Source organism: Sinocyclocheilus rhinocerous, unplaced genomic scaffold, assembly GCF_001515625.1.
Source record: "Sinocyclocheilus rhinocerous isolate Xijiao unplaced genomic scaffold, SAMN03320098_v1.1 scaffold627, whole genome shotgun sequence".
Lineage (NCBI taxonomy): Eukaryota > Metazoa > Chordata > Actinopteri > Cypriniformes > Cyprinidae > Sinocyclocheilus > Sinocyclocheilus rhinocerous.
In genome coordinates, this window is record NW_015649569.1 from 224,114 (window position 1) to 242,221 (window position 18,108).

At 40.0% G+C, this 18,108-nt stretch overlaps 3 protein-coding genes and 1 pseudogene across 3 annotated transcripts in view; 2 read left to right on the plus strand and 2 right to left on the minus strand.

Annotated features, from left to right (window-relative positions):
- LOC107710699 (otopetrin-2-like) overlaps positions 1 to 2,671 on the minus strand; it is a 4,899-nt gene extending 2,228 nt beyond the window's left edge. The window contains exons 1-5 of the mRNA XM_016515532.1: positions 2,628 to 2,671; positions 1,445 to 1,827; positions 1,184 to 1,320; positions 1,040 to 1,098; positions 523 to 641 (exon numbers count right to left, since the gene is read on the minus strand). Of these exons, the coding sequence (XP_016371018.1) occupies positions 523 to 641; positions 1,040 to 1,098; positions 1,184 to 1,320; positions 1,445 to 1,827; positions 2,628 to 2,671 (742 nt within the window). The remainder of the gene's footprint in view (positions 1 to 522; positions 642 to 1,039; positions 1,099 to 1,183; positions 1,321 to 1,444; positions 1,828 to 2,627) is intronic.
- A 4,211-nt stretch (positions 2,672 to 6,882) lies between these two features.
- Positions 6,883 to 9,306, plus strand: LOC107710690 (Usher syndrome type-1G protein homolog pseudogene; annotated as a pseudogene).
- A 2,796-nt stretch (positions 9,307 to 12,102) lies between these two features.
- Positions 12,103 to 13,530, minus strand: amn (amnion associated transmembrane protein). Its single transcript, XM_016515527.1, has one exon. The coding sequence runs from the start codon at positions 13,528 to 13,530 to the stop codon at positions 12,103 to 12,105; it is 1,428 nt and encodes a 475-aa protein (XP_016371013.1).
- Positions 13,531 to 14,954: 1,424 nt separating this feature from the next.
- Positions 14,955 to 17,811, plus strand: LOC107710706 (Golgi apparatus membrane protein TVP23 homolog B-like). The gene is made up of 7 exons (XM_016515541.1): positions 14,955 to 15,008; positions 15,238 to 15,308; positions 15,645 to 15,789; positions 15,895 to 15,984; positions 16,735 to 16,860; positions 16,983 to 17,111; positions 17,195 to 17,811. The coding sequence occupies exons 1-7, from the start codon at positions 14,997 to 14,999 to the stop codon at positions 17,219 to 17,221; spliced, it is 600 nt and encodes a 199-aa protein (XP_016371027.1). The 5' UTR covers positions 14,955 to 14,996; the 3' UTR covers positions 17,222 to 17,811.
- The last annotated feature ends 297 nt before the right edge of the window (positions 17,812 to 18,108 follow it).

Genomic DNA, 18,108 nt, shown 5'->3' on the forward strand with positions numbered 1-18,108 from the left:
AAGAAAAAAAAAACGACTTTATTCAACAATTCGTCTCCTCCATGTCACCCTGGTGCCATTTTGGAGAGTATCCACTAAACGTAAACAGCATATGCTATTCTGTCAGCTTGTCAGTTTACGCTTTGATTTGAACGAAAACAACATATCCATGTGACGCAGCTGGCACAGAACAGCATACACTGTTTACGTTCAGTGGATACTCTCCAAATACAGGATGTTCAATATTTGTCAATGTAATTTAACCCAAGTACACAACCCTGTTGAAAAAAACAGCATATGCTGGTTAGGGATGTTTTGAAGCGTTGCAGCTGGTTTGAGCTGGTTTGAACTGGTCCTTGGTTGGTCATGAGCTGGTTTAAGATGGTCCTGAGTAGGAACTAGTCGCTTATTAGGACCAGCTGCCATGCTTCAAAACATACCTAACCAGCATATGCTGTTTTTTTCAACAGGGAAGTCTCAAAAGTGTGCAATATGATTTGCTTATTAAAGCACCTTGTGATGTGACATCGATTTTGTAGCCGCCGTTTGAGGAACTGTTGTATGAAGGGTCGGCTGGAGCCACTGTTTGATGGAGCGACTCCTCTGTCACTGCCGTCATCCACACCATGAGGTTCGTAGACAACGTCAACATCAGACCACAACTGCAATGAGAGAGTTAATATTACTATGCAGTCATGCTAGTGGCCCTGTTTTGTAGAAGTGTAAACTCAATACAAGAGGCACATGCCGCCGCTATCCTATCAAACCTTCAGTCGTGCAAACATTTCCTTGAGCTAACTTAAAAATGTATGCTCATTTCTTCACACCGAGACCTCATACAGCTCTACAGTCAATGGGCTAGTCAAGGTCGCTACAAACAACTCATTTCCTTTACAGTTCTGAAAGGGTGTGATCATTTGCCTCCATTTGTCAGATTTTCCCATTCATTTATCTTCCTGACTACACGCTGAGGTCAAGATAGCAAAAGACAAGGAAATAAACTGACAAAACCAGATAACATCCCAAGTCTGCATAAAGTCATCGACCACTTAGAACTCACCGTGTGACGATTTGCTGTATCTGCACACAGTCTTTTGCATGAACCCAGAGGATGTATGTCTGAAATATGGAAGAGAGTATGTTTAAATGCTCTAGAAATACAAGAACAAATAGCCTAAAACCATTCTTTATCATTTTAACCTACCTGCACAATGACAAAGAGAGCTTGCACAACAGGGAAGGCTATTTTCACAGGCGACTCGCAGTGTATACGACCCACGTAATAAATAATCTTGAAAATATCCATGATTACACTGCAGACGCCAAACAGAACCAGTCCACCTGATGAAGACACAAGCAGAATATGAGCACTAGATTTCTACAGAAGATATAAAAGATAGTGAGAACAACCCAAATTGTCTTTCTCGAATAAGAAATTGATTTGATCATACAAATGAAGACTCACCTCTCAGCCAAACTGGTCCAGCGTGACTGTCTTTGTAGAGCACTGCACGGTACACCCTCGACGTATGGATTTTGTAGTAAACCATCCATACGGTGGTGAGAATGACAAGCAAGATGAGGAAAATCAGGAGATGAGAAGAAGTGATCTGGATCTTGTTGAAGAAGCTTCCGCTCACTATGGCGATTCCCAGGAGAAGGATGTTTAATGAGATGAATCCAGACAGAAGCCATCCCCAGTTGCGGCCCTTCTCCACGGTTTTGAACCCGCCATGGGCAAGTACCGGGTTGACCGTCTCTCCATGGGAACTGACTTGGATGGTGGATATCTGGTTCTCGATGGCTTCTAGGTCTTGCTTTGTCATCATGTTGCGTGAGTTAGAAGAGCTGTCCACAAGAAAACACAAGTCAATTTGTTAGTGAAGCTCTAAGTCTCCAAGTTAATAAATAGAGTCTGCTGGATTTGTAGAGTATGAAACAAGTTTCCTCAAGTTGTATAAATACTTGAACCCGCATAAGTCTCCAACCAATCACCTGTCTTCTCTTCCGCTTACGTCTAGCCCTGCGTCTGTCCCACATCTGAAGGGACCTGCATCCTCAAATCTGACTTGACAATATTGGAAATCTAAAAAGATTTCACCTTTGCTTGCACTGGACCAAAGCCAGCCAATAGCTCCCAGCTATTGTGATAACAGTGTTTAACAATAGGGCTACCTGCACAGTCTCTGCACTCTGTTTGGTGACGAAGGAAATGTGAGGTACTGATCAGACACCCTCAGCTCTGAGTCATCAACAAATATTGAGCTTTTATGTACTTCAATCATATTTGTTTTCAAAATATTAAGCCTTTATTAACTCAGCTTATATCGGTTTTCACAGTCATTGCGATATTCAGCCTCGCCCAATTTCATTGTAAATGTTTGAGTACAATGGAGCTGTGCATTGTTTCTTTTGTGTCCTGTGAGAGCATGGTGATTATTAATGTTAACACAAGCAATATTAACAGGCACTTTCACCCAAAGCATCTTGCAACAGTTCCACAATACAGAATTACGAAAGTAAACATAGTGCAAAAGCTATATACTAGACTATTTGTCATATACATTCATTCAATTAGCAGAAAATAGCACTATTCCGTATAACACAATTCATACTAATATGCATGATGGTTAGTGTCCTTCACTTACCACGAGTAGGAACCACTGGCCTTCTGAGGAGCGTGCCACCTCATGGCATATATATTCACTTGGTGACACAAAGATTTACAGCCGTAACACTGAAGGACCTGTAACCTGTCAGACACAACACACAGTACACAAATAATTAGAACAAAATGTATGAACAATTTGACATCTACCATACACCATGCAATTATAGGCATTATAAATCCTCAAACATCAGTGGAGGTGTGTTATAATGCCACAGTGATGGGACATCATGATATATAAGCCATCTATATAAAGCCATCATAACATTGATGCAACTATTAATCCAGGTTTCAATGACTGGTAATTCACAAACGCAGTATAAAAAATATTGATTCAACACATTTAAAAGTACTGTGACAACTTTTATGTGAAAATAATAGCAGGCCTACTTAGTAGTTCACATTCCCTTAATAAAATTAACCATGGTTTTATTACAGTAAAATTGTTCAGTATCTCATCCAGATATAGGCATGTTTTTTTGCCGTATTGACTACCATTTGTATAACCACAGTTTTACTACAAATACCAAGGTTAAACTATGGTTAGTGTAGCAAAAATTAAGCGTTAGCATTAGTTCTGGCAGGTCACGTGAGTCAAGCTTGCATCAGAGTCCTTGTGCGTTTTGGTGCCACTTTATTTGAATGTTTATTAAGCAATAAACAACTGTTTCTTAATGCTGTTCGTGTGCTTATGAGTTTGGAGGGGGAAGCAGGGCTCTTTTAAAGAATGTCTTTCATTCACCCAATAATACATTATTTCGAATCCCAAATGGGGAAAAGGTTGCGTTTTGTAAGGACCGAGCTGAAGCCACGCCCTCACGAGCCGCTGCGCTTCTGAGGTGTCCCTGGAAACTCCAAGTGCCTCAGGGGTTCCAGACCTAATGCACAGAGCCAGTGAAAGAGTGATGGAGGCTGAGGTTCGAGATCACCATGAATGACGGTTAATTTGTGGTTACAATGGTTTAAATAAAGTAGCCATGTTTTTTTGGTTTTATTTGTAGCAAAACCGTGGTTAATTTTCGTAAGGGTTAAACCACGAAAATACAGTAGGCTAACTCTGAAAATAATTGTCCACCAAAGCCACAATTAAAAATATGATACCAAATATGGACTTCAAACGAACTAGTCAGGTGAAGATATTTTTAACTCAAATATGTTACAACTTCATCATATATATATTGTAGGGAGAGGGTAAGACTGCGCGTCATTCCCTACATTTGATCAATTGCACGAACTGGTTTAGTTTGTGGATTTAGCGGAAGTGTAACCCGTATGTACGCCTCATATGAAATGGCTAACGCAGGAACCGGCATGGCGCGGATCTCTGGTCACCGTTACTGTATATCATCACAACCCAATACTGGTGTCACGACGGCTGGTGCTTCACAGGGCTGATGATTTTATTAGGTTAATTGGGTGTGGAACGTGCTGTTCTCTCCAGTCTACTTCCTTAAATAACCCTTTCTCGTGATGTTTATGGTGGTGTTACGTAAATGTCTCAAGTTTGCAGAGGACCATGTCATATTAACATAATACCATAAAAGGCAAGGTTTTTCTCACTGTAAAAACCTGTTTAAAGTAACCCAAAAATGTATTTCTGGTAACAAGGAAATTAACTGGCTTTAGGTCAAAAAATAATAATGAATCAACACCATCAACAAAAGACATTTTTGAGAGTCAGACCAGGTAGAAAAATCAACTGCAAGTTTTTTGGGCATATCAAACTATCAGCATGACATTCGCATTGAAAGATACTTTTTTTAGTGGTATTTTAAGGTGTTGATTTTTTTGTTTTCACATTTTCACGTTCCTGTAGCTCGGACTGCCAGAGCATACCATTAGCAACAACACCAAGGTCATAGGTTCAATTCCCTGTTAATGCATGGACTGATTAAAAATGTATATCTTGAATGCACCTTAAGACGGATATACTGCCCTTGCTACTTCCTAGTGGCCCTTATTCATTTGCAGTGTCATTTGAGTTGTTTTATCACTAACAACACATAAACAATTCCACATTATGTGATCTACGGCCACTCTGTTAATGCCGATGACAGAAGACAGATAAAAGCGAACACACAAAAGCTTTCATCAGAGCTGACCTGGTTTCCTCTGCGGACCTAGAGGCCCTTTATAAAAGCTCTTAATTGTCAAAAGTTCTCCCACTGTTCGGCAGTCCTGAATGCATAATCGGGACTGTTTGACCATTGAAAGCCACTGGCTATCGTGTGATCTCCTCCACATAAAGCAAAGCAAGCATCGCATTTCTGTGCTTAGAGCCAACTTATGCTCATGTACACATAGGGATACAGTAATTAATCCCTTAAATTGGGTGTTTCATTTCCCTAGTGATTAATTCAATGCACAGCATGGCACTGACTGATCCCTGAAGCATGATTTCCCACGATAATGCCCAACGTTGACAGAAAAGGTTTTCAAGAGGTCATTAGTGCATTATGATACATGAGAACAGGATCCGACCTGTCATGAATCATGCTATTAGAAGTTGTTAACAAATAGGGACAGTAAAATGATGGTAAAAATAGTAACGAAGGTTAAAAAAAATAGACATTTATGGGTGGTGGGTATCATATAGCAGTAATTCGTTAAGTCATGTTAGGAGATAACATACAATATTATTCTCCTCTTCCACTAATTTTACAATGTTCTGACAGTCATATGTCTTATTATCTGACAGTATTAGTGGGGTAAGAATGACAGTTTATTACTCAAGCAGACCATGAGTTATGAACTGTCATTTTTACCCCACTAATACTAGACCAGCTGCAGTACATTGTGTCTGATTGTGTTAGACAAGGATCTATAAGTCTCTCTCATTTTATAAGGCAATACATTTGTATGCTGATATATTTTGGCATGCCAAAAATCCAGGTCAGGCAGGTTAGCGGGTCATAAACCAAATTCTGGCTTGACCCAGTAGTGCACACAGCTCCCTTTGCTAACTGTGAAAACCTTGCAGCTTTTCTCATCCATAATGCATCACTGCAAGGCTTCACCTGTCACCCATCAAATATTAAGTAGGCTCAACTAGTGCTCGATGCAGAAAACAGAAAGATACAGCTTAACTGTAAAGTGCAAATTAGGGCAGCAAAAATTTGTCATACAACTATATATATATATATCACTTTTTCTTTTTTTTTTCACTATAATATATACTATATTGTACACTTTTTAAAATGATATTTTCAAAATGTTTTTATATGTGCATTCATATTATTCTCAACAGTTAAACTCTAAAACCAGCAAGTCACCTGTAGGTGGGGCTATACTGTACAGTAGTAATGCTAAAAAAAAGTAAGGTTTCAATCTGAGTTTAGTTTCAAGCGATCCAATTATCATATCGTAATGCATCCCACTGTACTGAGTCATTGCAAAGAGTGCCATATAGCAAGTAACATTAATACTGAGTTCTAATAGAGATATGTGATAATATTTAATAGAGAATTGGATGCAAAGGAGCTTTTTATACAGTTGTATCTATATGTTTGTAAATATCTCAACACAACAAGTCAACAAACTAGATTTAAATGATTGTGTATTTAAAATGCATTTTCTAGAATGCATATTGAATAGTTATGTTATGACCAGTCACTATGTACTGTATGTGCTGTAGTTTCTACCAGTCATAGATTAGAACATTTCTTGTAGTTTTAGAATTGTTTCTTTGTTGATCAGGCCTGTGGTTACAGTCTGAACACAGGAATTTAGTGTGACATCACCTATGCAACTCTATCATTCTTGCTATAGTAAGGAGACACCCAACAAGCTCCCTCTTATTCAAGCAGGCGATCAAATTACTGATCCAGTGGTTTGGATCGGCATTAGGAGAGATAAACCTGGATTACTGGCTTACAAAAGAAAATGTATATAAGTAAGAAAAATAAGAAATTGTATGGGTTATATAACACACCTGTTTGTCCTTCTTATGACCTTCTTATGATGATTTTCGATATCAAATGTGTAGAGCAGGTTGTTTCAGTTTTTTATAGACTTATGCATTATTTACTGGCCGTCACGTATGACAATCCAGTGCTGAAGACATAATCAAAAAATCATGGGATTGCCAGTGTGGTCTCAGCTATTCTTGGGATATAAAACAAGTGGTAATGACAGCTTAGAAAAGCCATATTCCAGTTTCACTTTACACATAAAAGTGTCAATTATATATATTATATATATATAGGCTATGGGGTCTGAGTAGTGGTCACTGTTAAATGCCACGCCTGATATGGATCTATCACGGCTCTACTTTCAGGGGGAACCCAGATAAGTGTGACATATGGGGGAACACGCCGCTCCACCTGGCTGCCTCCAATGGCCATCTCAACTGCCTGTCCTTCCTGGTGTCGTTTGGTGCCAACGTGTGGTGCCTGGACAACGACTACCACACGCCACTGGACATGGCTGCCACCAAGAACCACATGGCTTGCGTGCGCTATCTGGACTCCATCGCTGCCAAGCAGACAGCCCTCAACCCCAAGCTAGTAAGCAAACTGAAGGACCGGGCTTTCCGTGATGCTGAACGCCGCATCAAGGAATGCATTAAAATGCAGCAGAAGCACCGACGGCGCATGGAGCGTAAATTTCAGAGAGAGACAACAGAAGCATCGGTCTCTGATGCCATGAGCTTCTCCAGCTACGCCAGCAGTACCTTGAGTCGCAAGCTACACCACTTCAACACTGCCACTAGTGTGCCATACTCCCAGGTCAGATTGCTCTGCAATGCTTAAATATTTGGGGCCAGTTTTACTAAACAGGGCAAAGTAGCACAAGAGCGCAATTCCCAAACAGCGCCGATGGGCGTGGAAATTTCTGCGGGTGATTTACTAACAAAGTGCAACTTAAAGAACACAGACGCAACATCTCATTTACATATCGACCAATGCAATATACTAAGCGCAGCACAAATTAGCATAGTCGCAAATAAAGAAATAAAGAAGCCACAGTACGTTGAAAAGCACCGGAGGTCAAAAAAATGAAGGTTTGATAGACCTGGTATTGCGTGACTCCTAGTTGAGGGTTCAAAGTCGTCTTTTATTTCCTGAAGCAAATTAAAAATAACGTGGCTTGGCAAACGATATGTTCGGATAATGTGTTCTTCTGGCATTCCAAATAAATTAGTACGTGTGGAAAAAAATCCTCTCCCTTCTACCACACGCTCTGTTCCCTGCGGTGCCTCCTCCTAACAACAACAAATGCAGCCATTTCAAGTGCAAATACCATAATTTGACGAGCGCAAATGTTAGTAAATCTCGTTGCGAGATTCATTTGAATATTCTCCCCCCATAAATTTTGAAAGGGAAACTCCTACAAATGCATATTCAGTAAGGTCAGGTCCACGCCTTTTCAGTGCTAATTCTTCACTGCGCGTCTTTAGACAGTACTATTTCAACGCCAAAAGACGTTTGCGCTGGCGCAAGCTGCTAATAAAACTGCCCCTTGATCTTTAGTTAGAAGCCACATTCACTAAAGCTAGGGTGACCATACGTGCCATTTTCCCCGGATGCGTCCTGGCCAGGATTTCTATATTGCCTAAAATATCTAGGGTTTGGCTTTGTTTGCGTGTGCAGACCGATCGGTGTATGACATCGGTTCCTTGTGTTTTCGAAACGCTGTCGAGGTACTTTGAATCAAAGCAATATAGAAATCCTGGCCAGGACGCATCTGGGGAAAATGGCACGCATGGTCACCCTAACTAAAGCTATACTTGTACTATTTTTTCGCTCTAGGCTACTCTCCACGCCACAGCCAGGGGCAAAACTAAGATCCAAAAGAAGCTTGAGAAGAAAAAGCAAGGTGACGGGACATTCAAGATTTACGAAGATGGCAGGAAGAGTGTCCGCTCTTTATCTGGCCTACAACTAGGCAACGACGTCATGTTTCTGAAGCAGGGAACGTACGTCAACCCTAAGGACCGGTCTCGTCGTAACATACGTGACATGTTCCCTAGTGACAACGAGGATGCCGTCTCCCGTGCCATCAGCGAACCCGACTTGCACGGTCATGATGTGGACTACTCGGAGATCAGCACCGACTCGGGCCACGACTCACTCTTCAACCGCCCCGGCCTGGGCACTATGGTTTTCCGCCGCAACTACGTGAGCAGTGGACTTTTTGGCATTGGGAGCAGAGACGAAGGCAGTCTAGCAGGCAGCGAACGGGTCGATAACGTGCGCCTCCACAGCCGGATGCATCGCGTGCCCAGTCTGGATGACGATAGCATCGGAAGCGCCCATAGCCTGCAAGAGAGGAACATGCAGGAGCTGCCATGGGAAGAGGTGGAGTTGGGGCTGGATGACGATGATGAGCCTGACAATAGCCCTCTGGAAGTGTTCCTAGCCACACAGAGCATGAACGAGTTCATTCCTATCTTCAAAAGAGAAAAGATTGACCTGGATGCCCTGTTGCTGTGCTCAGATAATGACCTCAAGAGCATTCACATCCCCTTGGGTCCTCGCAAGAAGATCATAGACACCTGTCAGCGCCGATTGGAGACCATTGAGGACCCAGGCTGCATAGAAGACACTGAGTTGTGAAGTTCTGCCCTTAATCCATTTTTTTTTAAAACAGCATATGCTGGTTAGGTATGTTTTGAAGCATGGCAACTGGTTATGAGCTAGTCCTGTGCAGGAGCTAGTTACTTAGGACCAGCTTAAATGCTTCAAAACATACCTAACCAACATATGCTGTTCTTTCAACGGTGATGTCTGTTTTTACCTCAGTGAATGTTGAAACAAAGCAAGAGTTTACAGAACAGTTGTTCCATTTTTCTTTAAAGATTGTAATAGTTACTTCATCAACATTTGGCCAATGCACCAGATATGCTAAAGAAAGAGAAGTCGAAAACAGTCCTGCTCCTGGACGGCCAGTTTAACTCCAGAGTTTAGCTCTGGAAGTTTCTACTGATCCTGGAGACCTCGATTAGCTGGTTCAGGCGTGTTTAATTGGGGAAGTCAATGAAATGAAAACAACCTGTGGTATGAAGAGAAAGTCTCTTGTCATAAAATTTTTATAGGGAGGTTTATAGAGGACCGATGTTGAAATAGCTGAAATATGACTTCTCTAATAGCTGGCTACATTACCTTTTTTACTGACACAAACAACGCAATATGCATAAAAAAATGGTAATTCAGTTCAAATTTAATGGTTATCACGTGTCATGTGGCAAATGCAGAGAGTGAAAATGAGGTCACATCTCATTACACGCACTCTTAATCTCATAATATTTCTGCCCCCATGGGGCATATATCTCAGTGCCTGTGCTTTGCGTGCCTGCACATTTCTAGACAAAATGTCATTTAAGACATAACTTGTGTATATAAGTTGACAAATGTTAGACATACAAAGCTCATTATGTGCTACACTTGGTGGTAATTGTACCGTTGCTGTTCTTGTTAATACACAGATTTGGTTAGTTGCTGGATTCGCTGAATTGTGAGCTGAAAATGGTGAAATGTACAGTAAATGGATTAACAGAATCTGACGCCAGAGTTGCTGTTGTGGAGACTGTATGTAGGATAAAAGCACCCTCACATTATGCTACACATACTTAAATGTTTACATGTATCTGGCCATAACGTGTTTTTTTGAAACACGAGTAATTGGATGAGCTGTGTGACGCATGGTTGAGTTGGTGTACACAGAGAACCCTTTGTTGATCCTGGAGCTTTAACTTGAGGAGCGTAGACCTCATTACCGCCGAGTCATTTCGTTTATCACAACAGTAGTTTCTGGTTGAACTGAGGTATATTGTCAGTAAACAGTATGGTTCATGCACAGGTCTGCAGTACAGCAGGTTCTTGAAAGCCTATCTGTGCTTGAGTTTTTACATGATGTCTTCCTTCAATATTTATGCACACAAACAGCATTTCCAGCCATGTTTTATAATGCATACATCAACTTTTGTTATTTGTTATTTGTTAGTATGTAACTATTAAATTCATAATCTTGAAATTTTTGCAAAATGTGTTTTCGTTTGTCTGATCATTTGTTTCGAATAACGTGTTACATAATAATGATCTGGTCAATACATTTTGGTAAGTATTAAAGTGCTGCATCTACTTTTGTCCTGCCTCTTTTTGTGCAAACTGCAATAAATATGGGTCGGCAAACTTTTATTATACGTGTGATCTCTTACAGGGCTGTTCAAAGCTTTCAGAGAAGGAAAGGCTGTAAATGTGATGGCTGTAGAAACCAACAAAGATATTATGAACAATGTTCCCTTGGGAAATGATGCAAATTATGCTAAATATCCTGCCTGACATCAGAGGATAAAGCTCCTGTGTGATTCAATAGAACTGTCCGGAAGACACAAAGCGATATGCACATCCTCAAGTTGACAGCTCCACCTTACACTGAACCACAGATAGTAAGGTCATGAGGGAAGGCTATATAACATTTAACATATACAATGTCAGAACAGGAGTTTAGATTTTTAGCTGAGGCTGCAATGAGATCAACACAACATCCACAACCTCTAGATCTACAAAACATTGAATACAGAATTTCTGTATGTATGTAACATAGACGTCACCTTTCAGAATTAAACTCTTAGTAAAAATCTAACAGGGTATTACAGTTTAGTCTCGGTACTGGTGATTTAAAGAGATTTTCAGTCATGGTCCTGTACATTTCCCCACAGCACTGCGCATTTTATTTTATGCTTACCTTATTTAACAGAGCAGATTCCGATCATCAGCTCATTAGGAGAGCTCTTTATAAACTGTCAAATCAAAGAGACATACTAATGTGCAGTGCTGTGGGTCCCCAAGACCTGGAAACTACTCATTAAAAAAACAAAAGGGCGGAACTAATCTGCAACATAACATCAAGGATTTTTTTTTAAATCCAAAGAGACTTTTAGCAACTCAAGGAGCCCAAATAGGTTCTTGATTGCTGAGCATGCAAAGTACCACTGAAGAATCTTTCATTTTAAAGTTGAATAATTAAGTACTTGCCGTAAACCGAGTCAGTCTTGCAATCTAACAACATGGCAAGAATCCAGCATTACACTTTGAAGTTGTAACCTTCAAATCTGAGATTTAATTATTGAACTTGTTTGTCACCATGGATAGATTTCTTTGATATCTGAAAGCTAAATGTTGTGACCACAAACTTCACATGGGGAAGACTAGCAATTGCACGTAGTAATATTTATTTATTAATCAAATGCATGTTTGTATCCCTGAATTAAAAATAGTAATGTAACAATAATATAGCCAACAATCTCAGATAACATGCTTGTAATTTTTTATTAAGAGAAATATGATTATGTGATATAAAATTCAGCATGTGAACAACATACTGTAGTGTATTTTTTTTTCAATTTGTGTCATTTTGAGATTAGTTCATCAGTGATTGTTATGTTAAGTTATGTTTTTATTCATATTATTTTGTCATCACATCCCCCATCAGATCAGCTGATACTACACCGTTCATGCATTGAAATCAGTTTCATCATAAACAGGATTTACGAAATGCACTCCTGACTGAGTTAGGGTTATCGAGTTTATCATCTCTGTCCCATACAGCCCTGGTTCCTCAGGCATCATAGTCGGTTTGTCAAACATGGGGTTGTCAAAGCCGTGGTCCAAGGGGCCACCAAGCTCCCCAATCTCACTACTGTTCTTCCACTTGCTGAGTGAAGGAATGCTAGGCATTCTGGGTATCGTTACGATGCCGCGACGGTAGAGCATAACAACGGCTGCAAGTAGACCCACTCCAAGCAGGGAGCCCAGCACTGCGCCCACCACGACCCCTGCACTGTTTCCAGCCGCCTCGCTGCTGCTCGCCCCGGATGACGCATGGAACTCCGCGCTGGAGATACCGATGTTAAAGCCGTGGTTGTGCACATCCTGCACTACGTCTCGAGCGAGAGCTTCAGCCAGCTTCCCGGCTTCCTGACCTGTTTTCTGGTCCAGAAGCAACACCTGAATCTCCTGAGTGGCTCCGAAAGGAATAACTCGCAGCAGCCTCTGCTCTTTTGACACTTTCGACAAGGCCATCTGTATAGATTCATATTTATGCTGGCTGAGAAAGAGGTGCTGCAGCCGTTGGCGATACGACTCAAAGTTGAAGCTCGAAGAGAACTGAACGTTCACGACAGCACCACATACGTCACAGCAGTGTCCCACCGGGTGCAGGGGTTTCTTGCACTCCAACGAATCGCATTTCACATTTGAACAGATCCTGTCTCGATTTCCAGAGTTGTCACAAATGCACCCTGTGCTATCGTCACAGCTTGAACCGCCAACTTTAAGGGATGAGGAACCATGGAATTGCAGCTTGCCGGAATTGGATGACAGGTACTGAGAAAACTCAGAGCTGCTGGTGAACTTCTTCCCAAGTACAGACACACTCTTCACGGGCACGTCATGATCTGATGAAACGTCCACACGGAATGAGGTGCCCTCTCGAAATACCACATCGTCATACTGGCACGGGACACTCTCCTCGTGGACTGAAAACTGATATGTACCTCTGTGCAGCTCGTCGATTGTGGTCGCAGCCACCCACAGCGATGGGTCGAACCATTTCCGAGATTCAGGGTCTTTAAAGTGTGCTGTGACCCCAGATCCACAACCAGGATCTCCACCCTCTCTTACAGTAAACCCAGCGCCAGATGCCAGAATCAGTTCTCCATCCACCGGCAAGCTCATTCCAGTGATAGTGTGAGCCGTTTCTACATACACTGATACTTTCCTCTGAGCTAAAAACACAACTTGGTCATTACCGCAGGGTACAGAGCCTTTATCCCAGTTGGTAGCATTTTCAAAATTGGTGTCTGGAATCCATTGCTTGTAGAGTGCGTTAGCAAAAGGTAAAATGCAAAGGAAAAGCAAGACGTTGTGTCGAAGAGCCATGGTGAAACGAATGGTTAGGAAGAAAGACAGAGCGACCTTTGGTCAGTCACTAACGGTGCGACTGTCACATGAGTGCTCACGCTTTAGAGCTATTTTGTTAGTCAAACATCTACTACAATGACAATAAAGGCACACATTGAGACTACTGTAAAATATTTAATAGGCAAACTGTGATGCTCTGTTGCGTACGTCTAGCGGCGGGTTACACAAAAACATGGTATAGGATAGGAGAAAAAGTGCAATGTTACATTACATCTCCCTCTCTCTGTCTCTCTCTCATGTTCCTTCTTAAATGTAGAGGTGCCATGTTGGCAGAATACCTTGTTACTTCAGTATATATAGTATTATCGAAAGACGCTGTAAGCGATTTCCACCATTTTGCTAACTTAAGCCCTATTCACACGGGATTAGTATTACCTGGTGACCTCCAGTCATCCTATATTAGTTTCTTTTTTTGAAATCCATCTAGACCATAGAACGGGACTCTCAAAGCCTTGACATCCGGGTATCCGGGAGACAAGTCAGTAAATTCAAGTAAAATCACAGGCTTCGCTTATCAGGTGCGAATGCACCACACGAAATTCAGATGTGGGGGGGTAATTTCAAAATCACACAAGGTCCCCAGATAATACTAATCCCGTGCGAATAGGGCTTTAGCCACTGAACTAGACTAGCCCCATCACTTTAGCAACACGCCCTCTCTCCAAAACCTCGCCCTCCAAAGACATGACATCCAATTCAATGTCAGCAAACCCATAATGTACAAAATGATTTACAGGCAAATAGTTTCTGATTGGTTATTTTTTAGAGATTCATCAGGTAATGGGGTGTGCCATGATACAAAAATACAAAAACAATAACTTGAAGGATTAGCACATTCATATAGTACTATTAACTCCATATATATATATAGAGAGAGAGAGAGAGAGAGAGAGAGAGAGAGAGAGTTAAATCGTCTCTTAAATCGTATCGAATTAAATCGTTCTCCACGTTACTCTGGTACTATGTTTAAAACAACAACAACAAAACAGCTTACATCAAGAGAAAACAAAACTTTTAATTTTGTTGTCCTTTTATTGTAGTTTCAGAACAGCTAGTCACTTTTATTTGTATCTGAGCAGGAGCAGTGCTGATGCTGAGCAGCATATAGATGGCGTTATCATGTTAAACCTGTTAGTTTTCTCACCGCTGGTCGGATAATCGAGCAAACACAATTGTTTGTGAATACTGGATATGGATTTTTTTTTTCCATGTACAAATCTTTGTATACATTTTTTTTTTAAGTATTTTGTAGCATAACTCATCCGAGATTTGCATGCAATTCAATTTAGGAATCATTATTTGAGCCACCATGCGCCCCCTAAAGGAGGACAGCTCAAATTAAATATTAGTAACGTTTGCTTCTCATAGAGTGAGCACGTGTGTTTACATACACGTCAGCAGGAAATAAGACTACCTGCACCAACATGAGCAGACAGGTGAGTTGTCACTTATATTTCCTTTAAAGAAAACTGTTATGAAAGAGCTCTCAGTGGCAATATGTAGAGTTTTGCATGTTCAGTCATGTTTAAGTGCATCTGTCAGCATGACTTGTGGATGAAGGAATAATAACTAAAAAAAAATTGCGGTTGCATGATACATACAATTCTGAATCACTTTGAATGTCGTAGTGTTAAAACCTGAACTGATGCAGTATTTGTTTTGAAGGATTCTCTTGGTGAAGTGCCATTATTCCATGAGGATGAAAATGCGTTTAGAGAGAAGAAATCAAACATCAAGTGAGTTTTTAGAGTTGGGAAAACATAGACTAAAGAAACCGTTTGACATTAAGTGACATTTTATAACTGCTAAAATGTAGATTACACTGTGAGCAATCTTGAGCACTATATGTAACACTTTAGTATAGGGACCAATTCTTACTATTAACTAGTTGCTTACCCTGTTGAAAAAACCAGCATATGCTAGGAGTTTATTGAGGCAAAAGTCGTAGTTCATGGTGTGTTAATAGCGAGAATTGGACCTTAAAATAAAGTTTGACCGTTTCTTCTTTTTCTTCTTTAAATCATTCTTCAGTCAGAAAGATTACTATATAAATAATAGTTTGTTCTTCTCAGACATCCTCTGGCCTGTTTCTTTCATCTCTTCTTCCGCACAAGTGCAATCCTGATCTACCTCTTTTGTGAGTTTCTCAGCCGAAGTTTTATTGCCAACATGGTCACCATCATTTTACTTCTGTCATGTGACTTCTGGACAGTAAAGGTGAGCATGGAGTCAACATGAAATCTTTCTTAACGCATATTCTAATAATCAGGTCTTCTCTAAGAGGTACATTTCTGAACGTTTCGGTGTTTTTTTATATGTAAGAATGTGACGGGACGACTGTTGGTGGGCTTGAGATGGTGGAATCAGGTTGATGAAGACGGTCACAGTCATTGGATGTTTGAATCCAGATCAGTGAGTCTCGCCACCCACAACTTTACAATACTGCAGGACATTAAAACATATTTGCAACTGCGGAAGGCAACCATATAATAAAAATCAAGTTTATGATTGTTATTAACAATACTGAGGTAATGTACAACTTTAATATATAGCTATAGCTAACTTTTATCGCAGCTGGATCAAAGTTTAATGATCATGTTTTGTTGTAAACGAACACATTCAGTTGTGTGATTATTTTAAAGAGTGAAATTTCCTCTTTTGAGTCACACTGTTCAAATATTAAAAGAATAGTTCATACAAACGTGAAATTCTGACGTCATTTACTAACCCTCATGTTGTTCCAGACCCATATTGACTTTCTTTGTTCTATGGAACACTAAAGGAGAATTGTGAAGGATCTTCAAGACCTTCAAGGGCCAAACCAAAAAAAACAGTTACAATCACATGATAGCTTTGTGTGAAAAACAGAAGCTGTAATACATATTTACTATACATAATAAAACAGTAAAAATGTCCTCCGCTGCTTGTCTCAAATCTTATTATCTATTTCTGCACATTTGAACATGCTGATCATGAATATTATGGAGTAAATTTGACCTTTTTTGAGCTTGTCAAATGTGTTCATATGTAAAAGAGCTGTATGTAACATCTCTCCTGTGTATACGTGTTAAACAACGTAAGGGAGAATGAATAATGAGAGAATTTTATTTGATGACTGAACTATTTCTTTAATACCTATCTATTTGGTCTATTTCCTTTCAGGGAACCAGTAAAAACGTGGTCTCAAATTCTGATTCACGGATTTTCTGGATTGGCCTAATCGTGTGTCCATTGTTTTGGGCTTTCTTTGTGTTTAGCTCACTATTCTCCTTCAACATAAAGTGGTTGGTGAGTTTTCAAATTCTCTCAAATGCCTCATTTTGATGTATAAGCCATCTGAGCTGTGAGCTGTGAGCTGTAACGTGTCTGTGTGTGTCTGTGTGTGTGTGTGTGTGTCTGTCTCTGTGTAGGCGGTTGTGATCATGGGAGTTGTGCTGCAGTGGGCAAACCTATATGGATATGTGCGATGCAAAGTTGGTGGTGCAACCAAACTGAAGAACATGGCAACTAATTACTTTGGCCTTAAGCTCTTCAAAAAGGTAACACTGAGTTCTAGAGGAATACAATAGCCTATATAAAAAGCTCCTTGATATTGTTTTAACTGTTCTTTATTCTCATACAGGTAGTAGACCAACCAGAGGGACCATAATTTGACTGTGGCTGGCTTAATTTTATTGACTAGGGAGTTTTTCTACTTATTTTGTCTGGTTGAGCTATTTTTTCAATCTAATTATTATAATTTTTCATGGTGAATTCTTCTTCCCTCTTCATGTTTCTATTGACAGCTTTTCTTTTTGGCTAGCTTCGTCAAACTTTGTGTTTCCTTATCTGTTTGTGTTTCCTTATCTGTTAGAAAAATTATTTGTATGAAATTGAAACGCATTAAAATATACTGAGCTGAGGACTACGTCTTAATATTGATTACAATTATAAAACATTGTAAAGTCTCCTTTAGGCTGTCGTGACATGCACACCGTGTTATTCTTCAGTTTTTCTCCAGGTGTTGCTGTTGCTCCACGTAAAATGCGCTGCTTTGGAAACTCCGCAGTTAATTTACCTTTAAACATTACTTGAGAATATATGTACTAAAAGTACTAAAAGTGAAAACAGTGGCAGTGCTTAATGAAATTTTGTCCACAGAATAGCCATATTTGACACTATCAACATAGTAATGCACTATAACATTTACAATCATTGAATCTCTTTTATTATTAGAATCATTATAAATAATATTATTTTATGTTTATATTTGTATTTGTAGTTTGGGGACAGATTCTCACTATTAACTCAATAAACTCCTAATTTTCTGCTTATTTAGTCAGTAATAGTTATTGTAAAGTTTTGGGATGGTGTAAAATTAAGGGATCCAAAATATGGTCAAGCAGAATAAGGCATTAATATGTGCTTTATAAATACTAATAAACAGCCAAGTAAATAAGCAACTAGTTAATAATGAGAATTGGCCTCTAAACTAAAGTGTCACCCTAAATTGTTTGTTATCTGCTGAATTTTGCTCTCAAAGCAATCACCACACAA